At 44.1% G+C, this 12,842-nt stretch overlaps 1 protein-coding gene across 3 annotated transcripts in view; it reads right to left on the bottom strand.

Moving 5' to 3' along the window:
* Window positions 1–12,842, bottom strand: part of TTBK2 (tau tubulin kinase 2) — a 210,364-nt gene that overhangs the window by 163,795 nt on the left and 33,727 nt on the right. For 2 of the 3 annotated variants that reach the window (XM_073348604.1, XM_073348603.1), the window contains exon 2: window positions 5,050–5,209. In XM_073348604.1, coding sequence (XP_073204705.1) covers window positions 5,050–5,118 — 69 coding nt within the window. In that variant the 5' untranslated portion in view covers window positions 5,119–5,209. Of the gene's footprint in view, window positions 1–5,049; window positions 5,210–7,534; window positions 7,714–12,842 lie in introns of all 3 variants that reach the window. The other variant, XM_073348602.1, reaches the window with a different exon arrangement.

Here is a 12,842-nt window from a genome sequence, read left to right as displayed (position 1 = left end):
ATAAGATGTGATTGAGACAACACTGATATCATTTTATAGCCACTTTTTAAAATATAGTCACACTTAGAAATATTCTCCCTTGCCTTCATTGATTAAAAACAAAGCAAATGGAATTTAAACAAGTTTTTTAAAATCTGGTGACCTTCTGAAATTCCTTATAATTATGATGGCGCAGCAGCACCATTCTAGTTAAGGTTGTATCACAACTTCTGTTTAAAGGTCGACCTTTCTAAGTCCTCTAAAATTGATATGTTTAGTCGGATTCCTTTGAAATGTGGTGTGCCTGTGGAGGGTGCAGAGTAGGATTAGTAAACCAAAGTTGGGGTCACTTGAGCCAGGGGTTGAGGAGATAAGCCTAAAAAAAATAACCATTTTTCAAAAAGTTTCTAGGTGGAGGTTTTTTGGTACAGATCTAACTACTGATGGGATGAAGTACTGGTCTCAATCCATTGGGTTTTACCAAATGTAGTATATTGTACCCATTAAATCTTTGGGGACCCAAACTAAGAACACATTCACTTCTTTCCTCATGTAGATGTGCACTCTTGAAGGATTCCACCCTTTTATGCTTGCCTGGGTAGTTCAAGAGAATGTACCAATGCCACTGTGCCACTGATCCCTGCCATTGATGTTTCTAGTTCGAGCCTTTGTACACCTATGCAATAAAGATTTAATGAATGGTTGCTTGCTACAAGTTGTCACTGATAAAATACAACTTGTTTTCATTTTATGGGGAGATTTACTGTGAACACAGCACAACAGTCAGCAGGTGATCTAACCAACATTTTTGTTGTATTGGATGGGCAAGAGCCGAAAATAGATGACTTGGGGGGAGAGAGAGAGACAAGAAGAGGTGTTGCAGCTACAAAGGGGACAGGAAATTACGGCAGCTGGTAGGCAGAATTTGAATTGGTTGTTTGAGAATATTATTTTACTCGCCCTGGAGGGAGGAGAAGGGGAGGGCAAGTGGCTACTTCCTGATCAAAGGGCAGATTAATGTGATGTTTCCAAAGACATATAACACGTAGATTTGGAACTGACAGTGCAGGTCCCTTGTTCTCTGAGGGAAAAGAAATGTGTGTGCTGACAAGGTTGCCAACATGTGGATTCTGGATGATTCTTGGATCACGAGATTGCAGAAGTTTGCAGAACAGCAAGGAGTACACTAAAACATGGAGATTATGGACTACGGCCTGCTTTGGGCAGAAAGAGGTGGCTCGTGTTGGCATCATGTTTTGCCCACTCTGCAGCACATAACCAGTGACTTAAGACATTGTGATCTACCAGATGTTGCTGTGATTCCCTTAGGCAGATATGATCTGGCTGTACACCTCACACGGTGTATGAGTGCAGACTGGGACCACATCACAGATTTGTATTTAGGAAATGCTATTGTTTACTGTGATATGGCTGAATGTCTGCATAACTGATTGTACAGTGTCAATGTGAAAGTCATTAATAAGTGTTGGAAGAACATTAAATCGGGAACTTGGAGTGTTCATGGTTGACCAAAAAATGTGTAGTGTGTCACAGAAAAATTATAAGCTCTGACACCTTGCTGTTTTTCACATATGTAGTCTATCTATTGGATAGGTGTCAGAGGAACTTTCTGTCAAAGATAAAACTGTCAGTATTTTGGAACAGAAACCATGTCCGATTTCTCTTGCTGGCTCTGACACAAACTCCACCTTCCAACCATTCTGAAACACAACCAGGAATACCATTCCACTGTAACAGGCTGTAACAGACTCTCTGTGTGAGTTGGGTTATTGTGAGTGGGATGGGGGAATAACTGCAACAGAAACAACTTGTATATCAGGGAGTAAAGACTTCAGGAAGATGCATTTCCAGCTTAAGGCAGGGGGTGGGGGTGGGTACAGTAGTGGGAAAGGGGCCAGGTTGGAGGGGGGAATGAAGAGAAATGGAAGGGGCATGGCTGGAAAGATATGCCGAAACAGGGCTGGTGTGGCCCAGCTGATTAGGGGGAGGGATGGGAGAGGGGGAAGGAAGAGGGGGTTGGCCGGCTCACTATGCAAATTGCAGGACACGATACGTATAAGATTACTAACTCCTACCAACAATATATCTTTGCCATTAATTTCCTAAATGTTTGAACCAGAAAAGAACCACACTAATGCAGAGTTAAGTTTGTTTGGTGGTGTCATCCTCTTGCAGAAAGCTGAGTTGAGCAGAATTAAAATGTCTGAAAACCAGGATATGCAGCGGTAAGATTGGCCATGCCCTGGCTTTTAGAAATTCGGGGTTTGCTCAACTCAACTTTTTGCAAGTGGACAACACACTAACAAGCAACCTGAACTCTGAATTAACATAGGTTTTTGCTGCTGGATTACACATATGTTTGTGACTACTCTATGTGATTAAAAAGAGCAAAATACAGTCATCAAAAATTCTGATAAAATGTACTTCTACTGCAGATTTTTACCTAACTCCCAGATGTATCATTTTCTACATGTTTAGAGACACACAATGAATTATTTCAGGCAACAAATTCTGGGATTTTCCCAAGGGAAAGAAAAGCATTGAACTGGGGACACTTCCTCCCCTGGCCTCCCCCCCCAAAAAATCAGGAACAGCATTTATATTGCAACTATAAATGTAAAAAACAGGCTTCCCTCCACCTCATGGAAGTACAATTTTTAAAAATTAAAAACTGCATTCGCACAGCAAAAAAAAGTCAGTTCCTAGTAGTCAAGTGAAGGATTCTACATCACAAGGAGTTTGGTAATTCTGAAATTTGCCCTCACTGCCCTTTTCACTGGCACATTTTGCAGGGAAATCCTGAGTGCAAAGAATAAATTAGCTGAATTTCCTACCCCAAAACATGAACATTAGCAGCTACAGGGAGTTGCCGCCCACAAGAAACTTTAGAGCTTTAGGCAGTCCCTATCTCATAATTATATCTGTGTCACAGGACTGGCCTTTAAGGGGTGGGTCAGATGCCCAGCCTACCTGTGGCAGGCTGAAGGAAAGGATCCACCTGGGGATTAACTAAGTGGCTCGAAGGCAGTTAAGTAACGAGCTCCTGGGCCTAATAAAAGGCTTGGGAGACCTGAGCTAAAGACAAGGCTCCTCTGGAGAAAGGAAGCTCTGGAGAAGAGGAGCTCCTAGGGAGATTAAGCCAGGCAGAAACTGTGCTCTTAAAGCAGGAACAGTGAGCTGATTACAAAACTCTCCAGGCAGGGTGGCCTATGAAAGACCCTAAACAAGCAGGGGTAATACTGCAAAAACTCTCCAGGACAGCATTTTTCAAACTTTGAGCGGCAACCCAGTACTGGGTCACGACATGTCAGGCGCTGGGTCACTCTGGTCAGCACCACAGACCGGGATATTAAAAGTCCCATTGGCGGTGCTGCCCAGCTAAGGAAGGCTCGTGCCTTCCTGTTTCGACACCACGCTGCACCCTGGAAGTGGCCTGCAGTGGGGGCCAAGGGGCTCCGCGCGCTGCCCTCGCCCTGAGCATTGAACTGGGGACACTTCCTCCCCTGCCCCCCCCAAAAAAATCATTGGCCGGCCAATGGGAACTGGGGATGGGGGGGGCGGGGGTGGGTTTGCCTGCAGGTGAGAGTCATGCAAAGCCACTTGCATGCCTCCACCTACAAGCTGGACCTGCTCCTGGCCGCTTCTGGGGCACGGCGCAGTCCCAGGACAGACGGGAAGCATGCCTCTGCACCCCAGCTGCACCGCTGACTGGGAGCCGCCAGATATAAGTCCACGCCCCAACCCCGCACCCCAATCCTCTGCCCCAGCCCTGCATCCTCCCAAACCTGGAATCCCTTCCTGCACCCCAAACTCCTCATCCCTGGTGCCACCCCAGAGCCTACACCCCCACCCCCGAACCCCCTGCCCCAGCCCAGAGCCCCCTCCCATACCCTGAACCCCTCATTCCCAGACCCACACCACAGCCCTCACCCCTGCACCCCAACCCTCGCCCCAGCCCTGAACCCCTCCCACACCCCAAACCCCTCATCCTCAGCTCTGCTGGGTTGCGGGCATCAAATATTTTCTTCAACTGGGTCCCCAGAAATAAAGTTTGAAAACCACTGCTCTAGGGAGTAAAGAAGCCTGATGCCTTACAGCAGAAGGAGCTGCTGCTAGAACCCAGATACTTTTGTTTTGGGACTATTAAGTTTTGTCTGCGCTTTAAAATAAGAGCCTATAAAACCACCATACAAGTACTCCTTCCGGAAGGTTTTATTAAAGGGAGATATACTGCTGTAAAGTACAGTGTTTGTCTTCTCTTTGACCAGACAGTTGAAGTGACCTCATTGTTGCCTCACCAACGGGGGAATTGAGGCAGGCCACACTCTTTTATAGAATGTGCTCCGATTTAAAACTACTGCTAGATACATCCTATACATTAAATTGCTCTCTTTCTTAACAATGCTTCTTTACAATGTTAAATGTATTTGTTTTCCAAAGGCTGTATCTTAGGCCCCATTTACATATACTGGGTTAACAATCTGTGTTAGACAGAACTTGGTTATAAAACCAGAATCAGCCTAACTGAGATTTAAGGTACTTTTCCTAATCAGTGTGGACTGGACACAGACTGTCGGAAATATTTTTCCATGATGGATTTTAAAGTAACTATGAATTTATTACCACTTTCTGTGTTCAGTAACAGTTAAACGCCATTAAAACAACAGAGGTAACCGGAGTTCACTCAGGATTTAAACCTTTTTTACTGAGATCAGAATCTGGCCCTTTGGTCATAAATGGTTTTTGCAGTTGGGTTTAAACAAGCTTTTTCAGATCCTAATAACCAGGGAAAACCTCTTAAATCCATGCAAAACTGAACTTCATTTTAAAATGAGATCAGGTACTTTAGTGTATTTTCCATTAGAGGCTGGGGCTTTGTGATAGTGCAGTGCAAGCATTAGTGAAGAAGTCCAATAAAAGGGAAGGGCATCAGACTTATGAGGAATTTGGTACGGGCAGATAAATATACATTTTGGTACTAAGCAAAAACCACCTCAAAGATCTTTTTTTTTTTTTTTAATTGAAGAAATGAAAGCAAGACATACTCACCACTTTCCATCTTTCTTTGACCAAGATTCCCACACTGAGGATGTCTGGCTGCTCCCCTCCCCCACTCATTGCAATCTCCAGATGTGGTGGAGCTGCTATGATGAGTCTCTGTCAGTACCAATCATCCAGCTCCCAGAGGTGGATTCCATTTAACCTGAGGCTAGAGAAACAAATAGCAGCACATCAGGTGTCATTAATTAATGCATGGGCCCCAAAAGCATTCCTAATCTAACAGACTTGAGCTAGGCCATTCTGATGTAGAAAAACTAAATTTAGAAAACTTCCAATTAACAGAAGTTTGATTAAAAAAAAAATCCCTATTTTTTTTTTACAAATGGATTTTAGCCAGCTCTACCTGGAACTAACCTAAGTCTACCTCTAAAATGATATTTAATGGACAGAAACCATTTTAAGGGAGCCAAGAGCCGAAAACAAAAGTTATATTCTGTTAGCAATCAGAATATACTGGGAGTTTGAAATGGCTATAAATCACCATTAGATGCAAACAAATTGCATTTAAATGTAACTTTAAAGTTGCACAATTAAAAGTCGCACACAAAAGAATTGGGGAAATTAAAGAATCTAAAATTAAAATTAAGAAGTTACGGTTCTACACTGTTGGACATCATGTATATTATGCCTGATGGTGTGTTTGTGTATATAAAATTATGATTTAACAGTACAAATTAAACTGCACAGTTAGCCAGAAAAATACAAGTATGAAAAAATTCTAAGCATGAACAAGGCAGCCAGTTTAATTTATGAATTTATTGACTTTTGGTGATCTTATCTATCTTAGATTTTTATACAGTGATATAAATGTGGTATCTTGGAGCCCAGTCCAATTCCCAATGAAATCAATGGTTTCCCATCTGATCAACCATGATGAGCTAATATGTTTTTAAAGTTCATAAATTATGGGCTTGTCTACACAATTATAGTATAGCTATACCAGCTTAACTCCCGCAGTGGGCACACTTATTTCAGAATAAGAATCACATTTTTTTGTTTAGTTTAAACTCTTCCAAAGATCAGCTATAAGCTAAAACAAAAAGGCCCTCTTATAATCAGAATAACTGTGTCAACATGGGGAGTTATACCAATATAGTTCTGTGGTTTAAATTCACACCTTAGCTTATACCAGTATTACTTTCCTTTGTACACAACCCCTGTGTCTACCTGAGGTGCAAAATTATGTTTACATTTTTTAAGCACAACCTATTTCCTAGTCTAAATTTGCCACTCCTATATATATTTTAGGATTGTTTTAACACGTTGTTGTTGTGCACATTTAACTTAGTATTTGTCTGAAGTTTTGATTTTTTGTTTCTTTGTCCTTAATAGAACAATGGTAATGTTCCCAATTAGGCTTTGAAGTTAATGCCTCATTCAGATGAATGGGCAAGTGAGGGCCAGTTCCCACATTTGCTGCTACTATGGTTTGGCAAGAGAATTTTTTCAAAGGTTACAGAAAAAAAGATGGAATTTTTTAAACCCCTTCCCTGTTCATTACAGCTTAGAATTTTACTCCCGGGGAAATTCTGCACCACTGCACGTGGGCAGAATTCATGTCCCCCAGAGATTTCTTTGCTTCCCTGCAGAAAAAATGATTTTCTTACAGGGAAGCAAAGGGAAGCTGCAAGAGCAGTCATGCACCACTCCCTAGCTGTACAGGTACATTGTTTCAGGCACCTGGAGTAATCCATGAAGAGGTAAATCACTGCAGGGATACCCCAGCCAGTGGCTTCTACCCTGAGCCGGAATCAGCTGCTAGTCCTGGCTGGGCTGGAGGCAGGAGAAGATGGGACTTCCTCTTCCCCTGTAAGGAGTACCTGGGCCTGTGTCAGATCCACCCCCAGAAACTCCCCCTGCTGCAGAAAAGCTCAGCATCCTCCCCTGCTTCCGGCCCCATCACTCCTCAGCTGCAAGGGGAGGGGTCATTGTGCAGGGGAGCTGCTCACCCATCCACCCAACCCCCATGCATTCAGACCTCCCAGACATGCCCACCAAGCCTCACTCCGTACACCCAGAACCCCCCTAGCCCTCCATACCCGAATCCCACCCCACTGAACCTCAACCCCTGCACCTGGAGCCCCCCTGCACCCAGACCCCCTTTCTCCAGAGCCCCACCCCCCCTGCACCCCTACACTCAGATCCTCATACCACCAACTCCCAAGTAGCTGCACCCAGACCCCTACCCCACCAAGCCCCATGCCCCCAGCTCCCGGACCCCCCTGCAGAGACCCCCACAACCAGCTCCCTCTGCTGAGCCCCAACCACTTGCACCTGGAAGCCTCTGCAGAGTCCCATTGCCCCTGCATCTGGAACCCCCCAACAAGCCTCTGTGCATCCAGATCCTCCCACACCTAGGACCACCACCACCCCACCCCCCACTGAGCTGCCTGCATCCAGACTGTCCCACACAGAATCCTCCCACCCTGAGCCCTTCCACAGTTGGATCCTGCCTGCCCCACACCTGGTGTACCTAGTGCAGAGGGGCAGGGTCCCAGGGTGTTTCTGGGGTAGGCCCAGGCCTTGTGCTGTGTCGGAGTTGAGTGCAGCCTCACCACTGAGTCCGTGTCTCGGGGGTGTGGAGGCTGCAATGTGATCTCCCACCTTCATACAGTCATGTGGCATGTGCTCCCCACTGGCATGCTGGAGCCTCTGCATTTATTTATTGACAAATAAAACTTGCAAAATTTTAAAATATTGTGCGTAGAATGTTTCATTTTTTGGCTCAACATGCCCTCAGGAGTAAGAATTTGCACAACTCTGAAAAAATTGTGGAGACATATACCCTCAAATCATACAATGGGAAGTTTTTTCCACCCACACCCATAATTTCATCCTTTCCCAATTTGTGAGACTGGTTTTCTTGGTAGGTAATTGTGTAATAAACTTTTAAAAATGCACACAATCTCCCTGATTCAACTGATCTTTTCAAACAGCCCCAGTAGCCTTGTCTACATTAGGAACCTTTTACAAAAATTTTCTACCACTTCTAACATGGTTTCAACTGTACTTGTACAAGCAACCTTGAGACCCTAGCATGGAGTTTTTGCTTTCAGCACTGTCAGTTAAACCTACTCTAAACAAGTCTAATGCTTCACCTACACAGGAAAATTAGGAAGTATCCCCACACAATGATTTAATCTTGTATTATTACACCCTTAAAGTAATACCAGTAAATTTTTTACCCCCCTATTAGAAAAGGTCATACTGAAGCTATGCTGAAAAATGACAGGTTTCAGAGTAGCAGCTGTGTTAGTCTGTATTTGCAAAAAGAAAAGGAGTACTTGTGGCACCTTAGAGACTAACCAATTTATTTGAGCATAAGCTTTCGTGAGCTACAGCTCACTTCATCGGATGCATAAAGTGGAAAATACAGTGAGGAGATTTATATACACCATGAAAAAATGGGTGTTTATCATATACATTGTAAGGAGAGTGATCACTTAAGATGAGCTATTACCAGCAGGAGAGTGGGGAGGGGAAAACCTTTTGAAGTTTCTCCCCCCTCCCCACTCTCCTGCTAGTAATAGCTCATCTTAAGTGATCACTCTCCTTACAATGTGTATGATAAACACCCATTTTTTCATGGTCTGTGTGTATATAAATCTCCTCACTGTATTTTCCACTTTATGCATCCGATGAAGTGAGCTGTAGCTCACGAAAACTTATGCTCAAATAAATTGGTTAGTCTCTACGGTGCCACAAGTACTCCTTTTCTTTATGCTGAAAATGGATGACAGAGCCAGAGAGTCATTTGTACTAAGGCTCCAATGTTGCTAACCAGTGTTACAAACAATGGACTTTTAATATTAAAAAAAAAAAAAAGCTCCATAATGTAGACAAGGATTAAACAGGTCAGGGCTGGGCAGAGAGAACTTGTCATAATGTCATAAAAGGGACAGCGCTCCATTAATTTCTTCTCAAATTAGACGCCCACTGAGCAAAATGGACTGTGAATTTGGTAGGGCCCTAGCAATAACACTCTTCAGTATTAAAATTCTATTGAACTATAATAAGACCTGCTAAATCTTGTAAGTGAATGAGCCAAATGCAATGCAACATATGACTATGCAACGAACAACAACTTTCCTCTAACACACTATTTAGACTGCATAATAAATTTAACTTGGGATACATGAATTTGTACAAAAATGCAATGTGCATAACCTCTTTGCATAACAACTCAAGATTTCCATCCACCTTTTGTAACCAGAACTGCATTAGTCATTCCAAAAGGTAGGATATACATCTTTATTATATCATCATCATAGTGGTCCTGATTTTAGTATTATATTTTAACCCTGAATTACAAACCTTAACGGTTGTGAAGAAAACCTTCCAAATGAGAACAAAACATAGTTAATGCAATCTTGTGTCTTCTTTCCTCAAGCTCATGGGTGCCAAAAACCCAGATCACAACCCACAGATTCCCAGGTGCAAAAAGCTCCAACTGTCTCCTATTCAGCTGCCAAAACCTCCAGCTTCCCTTTTTGGCAACTTCTGCATTACAGTTAATGTTGTCACTACAAGAGTCTGTAGCACTTTCACAGTTTGAGGACAATACTAAATACATTGAATTTAGTATCAAATCAACAGCATTAATTTAAAGGACAAAAAACCACAAGAAAGCACAATATACACTTGAAGCCGCCACACAATTTCCAGTTTGAAATAGAATTCAGCAACAGAATGTTCCAAAAAAACACAGAAGGAATCCTTCTAAAGCAGGAGTTCTCAAACCCTTTTTAGAATCATGCCCCCCCAACCTTTAAAAAAAAACAAAACAACCTTGGAGTCCCTCTCTTCCCCTTACAAAGCGGGACCTTCCCCTGTAATCTAGATTGAACTGGGGCCATTAATACACTGATTCCAATACAGAGGATTCTACTTTAAATAAATTAGTCCTTTGATCCTGCTGTCTAACTGTGCACAGGCTAGGATTTAAAAGCACACACCTTAATATCCAAAAAGTTTTCAGGGCAGTATTTCTCAATTTCAGCATCAAAAAGTGATAGATAGTGTTGTGACCCCAAGCACCAATGCCACTCACTCAAATTTAGCTCGGCCTCTCCCCTTGTTCACGACAGAGTGGTGGCCAGACCAATTTTGAGCAAGTGAGAAGGCTTGCTACAATCTCTTAGAAACTTTTATGTACCCCTTCCCCAAGGTTGCAAACTGCTGTTCTAAAGAATTTAGGTTCTGAGTTCTGCTTGACACAGAGTCAACTGCTTGCTCAAATACAAAAAACACACACACACAAAACTGAATCTGGATTTACTGACAACCAAGAGTTACTTCCAAATCAAACAGACTAACATGATTACTTATTGATCCCCAAAATCACCTAAAGGACAAAACAGAACAAAAATGTGGGCTGTCAAGCAATTAAAAAATTAATCGCAATTAAACAATAGAATACCATTTATTTAAATATTTTTGATATTTTCTACATTTTCAAATATATTGATTTCAATTACAACACAGAATACAAAGTATACAGTGATCACTTTATATTTATTTTTATCACAAACATTTGTACTGCAAAAAAACTTCAATTCACCTCATTGAAGTACTGTAGTGCAATCTCTTTATTGTGAAAGTTGAGCTTACAACTGTAGAATTATGTAAAAAATAACTGCACTTAACAATAAAACGTAAAACTTTAGAGCCTACGAGTCCACTGAGTCCTACTTCTTGTTCAGCCAATCACTCAGACAAACAAGCATTCAGTGTAGGGGGAGGACGGGGGGAGCGGGGAAGTAAGCAGTGACTTGTGCAGGAGGAGGGTGACGAAGGTGATTTGCTGCTGCTTCTGGAACGGTGGTTTCTGGTACTGGGCTCACCAGGCTCACCTCCTTTTACTGAGCTAGGTGGGCTCCCTTCAGCTGAGTGAGCCCTTGTTTGCAAGGGAGGGTGGATTTTACATCAGGGACTCATCATACTGCAGGGGAGGAGAGGCTGGTGCAGGGTGACTGAGCTCGCCAGGCCATGTTCTCTATGGGGTACCCCCAGAGCGAGCAGCATGATGCATGGGGGTTGGTCCCGAGAACGAGGGGTCGGCCGGGAACAATAGGGCACGGGCTGGCTAGGGTGTAGATACTTCCTGTTTTGGTCAGGACAGTCCCCTTTTTCAGCTCTGTCCTGCCAGTCCGTACTTCTTTGCCAAAACTGGGCATTTGTCCCACCTGCAAGACGCAGAGCAGAGCAGAGGTGGCTACTGCCTGGGAATCAGCTGAAGCCAGCAATGCCTGCCAGCAGGAAAGGGGAGAAATTTGCTGCTGGTGGGCAGTGCTGGCTTCAGAGCTGACCCTTGAGAGGTGCAGAGCTGGGGATGGGTGGGGGAGATGATCAGCCTCAGCCGGTGGAGGCGCGGAGCTGGAGGGGGAAAGGGGGATCAGCCTCAGCTGTGGGCAGCACTTGACTCGGGGGGGGGAGGGGAAGAGACTGAGCCCCAGTCTTGGGAAGTGTAGAGTGGGGAGGCGGAGTCAGCCCCAGCTGCGGACAGCAGAGGGCTCGGGCAGGGGGGTCAGCCCCTGAGCTCAGTCCCAGCCCTGGGCAGCACGGGAGGGGGGGGGGGAGGGCATGGGGCTCAGGCAGGGGGGCAGCCCCACCTCTGGGTGGCACGAGGCTCTGGACGGCACACGGCTCAGGCTGGGGGGGGGAGGGGGAGGGGGAGGGGGAGGGGGAGGGGGAGGGGTCAGCCCCAGCCCGAGGAGGCATAAAGTTTGGGATGATGCCCCTGAGCTTGGGATGGTGGTCAGTCCCAATCTGGGTGACACGGGGGGAGGGTTCAGCCCCAGATGCAGGTGGCATGGGGAGGGCAGTTCGGATGAGATCTGCAAAGGTGGGTGGCCCGCTCTGGCAAGCCCCTGGTCATCCTGTTTTTAGACTTTAAAAACCAGGGCATGAGAACTACCTTACTTTCTGTAGCCTCTTCTTCCCGCCCTCTGGTGGAGGCTTGTGTTACTGTGCCTGACCAGCCAGGTTTTTTGGAACAGCTCATGCTGCCCTCCCGCCCACAGGTCTGCGATTAACACGCATTAAAAAAAAATTAACGCATTAATTGTGCAGTGCGTTAATCACAGGCGTTAAACAGCAGTTAATTGACAGCCCTATTTTTTATTACAAATATTTGCACTGTAAACAAGAAATAGTATTTTTCAATTCACCTAATACAAGTACTGTAGTGCAATCTCTTTATCATGAAAGCTGAACTTACAAATGTAGAATTATGTACAAAAAATAACTGCATTCAAAAATAAAATTATGTAAAACTTTAGAGCCTACAAGTCCACTCAGTCCTGCTTCAGCCAATCACTCAGACAAACAAGTTTGGTTACAATTTGCAGGAAATAATGCTGCCCGATTCTTGTTTACAATGTCACTTGAAAGTGAGAACAGGCTTGTAGCCAGCATCGCAAGATATTTACATGCCAGATGCGTTAGAGATTCATATGTCCCTTCATGCTTCAACCACCATTCCAGAGGACATGTGTCCATGCTGAAGACAAATTCTGCTTGATAAAAATCCAAAGCAGACTGATATGTTGATTTTCATCGTCTGAGTCAGATGCCACCAGCAGAAGGTTGATTTTCTTTTTTGGTGGTTCGGGTTCTGTAGTTTCCGCATCAGAGTGTTGCTCTTTTAAGACTTCTGAAAGCATGCGCCACACTTCATCCCTTTCAGATTTTACTTCAGATCCTTAAACCTTGGATCAAGTGCTGTAGCTATTTTTAGAAATCTCACATTGGTACCTCTTTGCATTTTATCAAATCTGCTG

Source organism: Lepidochelys kempii, chromosome 6 (genome assembly GCF_965140265.1).
Source record: "Lepidochelys kempii isolate rLepKem1 chromosome 6, rLepKem1.hap2, whole genome shotgun sequence".
NCBI classification, from domain to species: domain Eukaryota; kingdom Metazoa; phylum Chordata; order Testudines; family Cheloniidae; genus Lepidochelys; species Lepidochelys kempii.
This window is presented reverse-complemented; position numbering and strand designations above follow the sequence as displayed.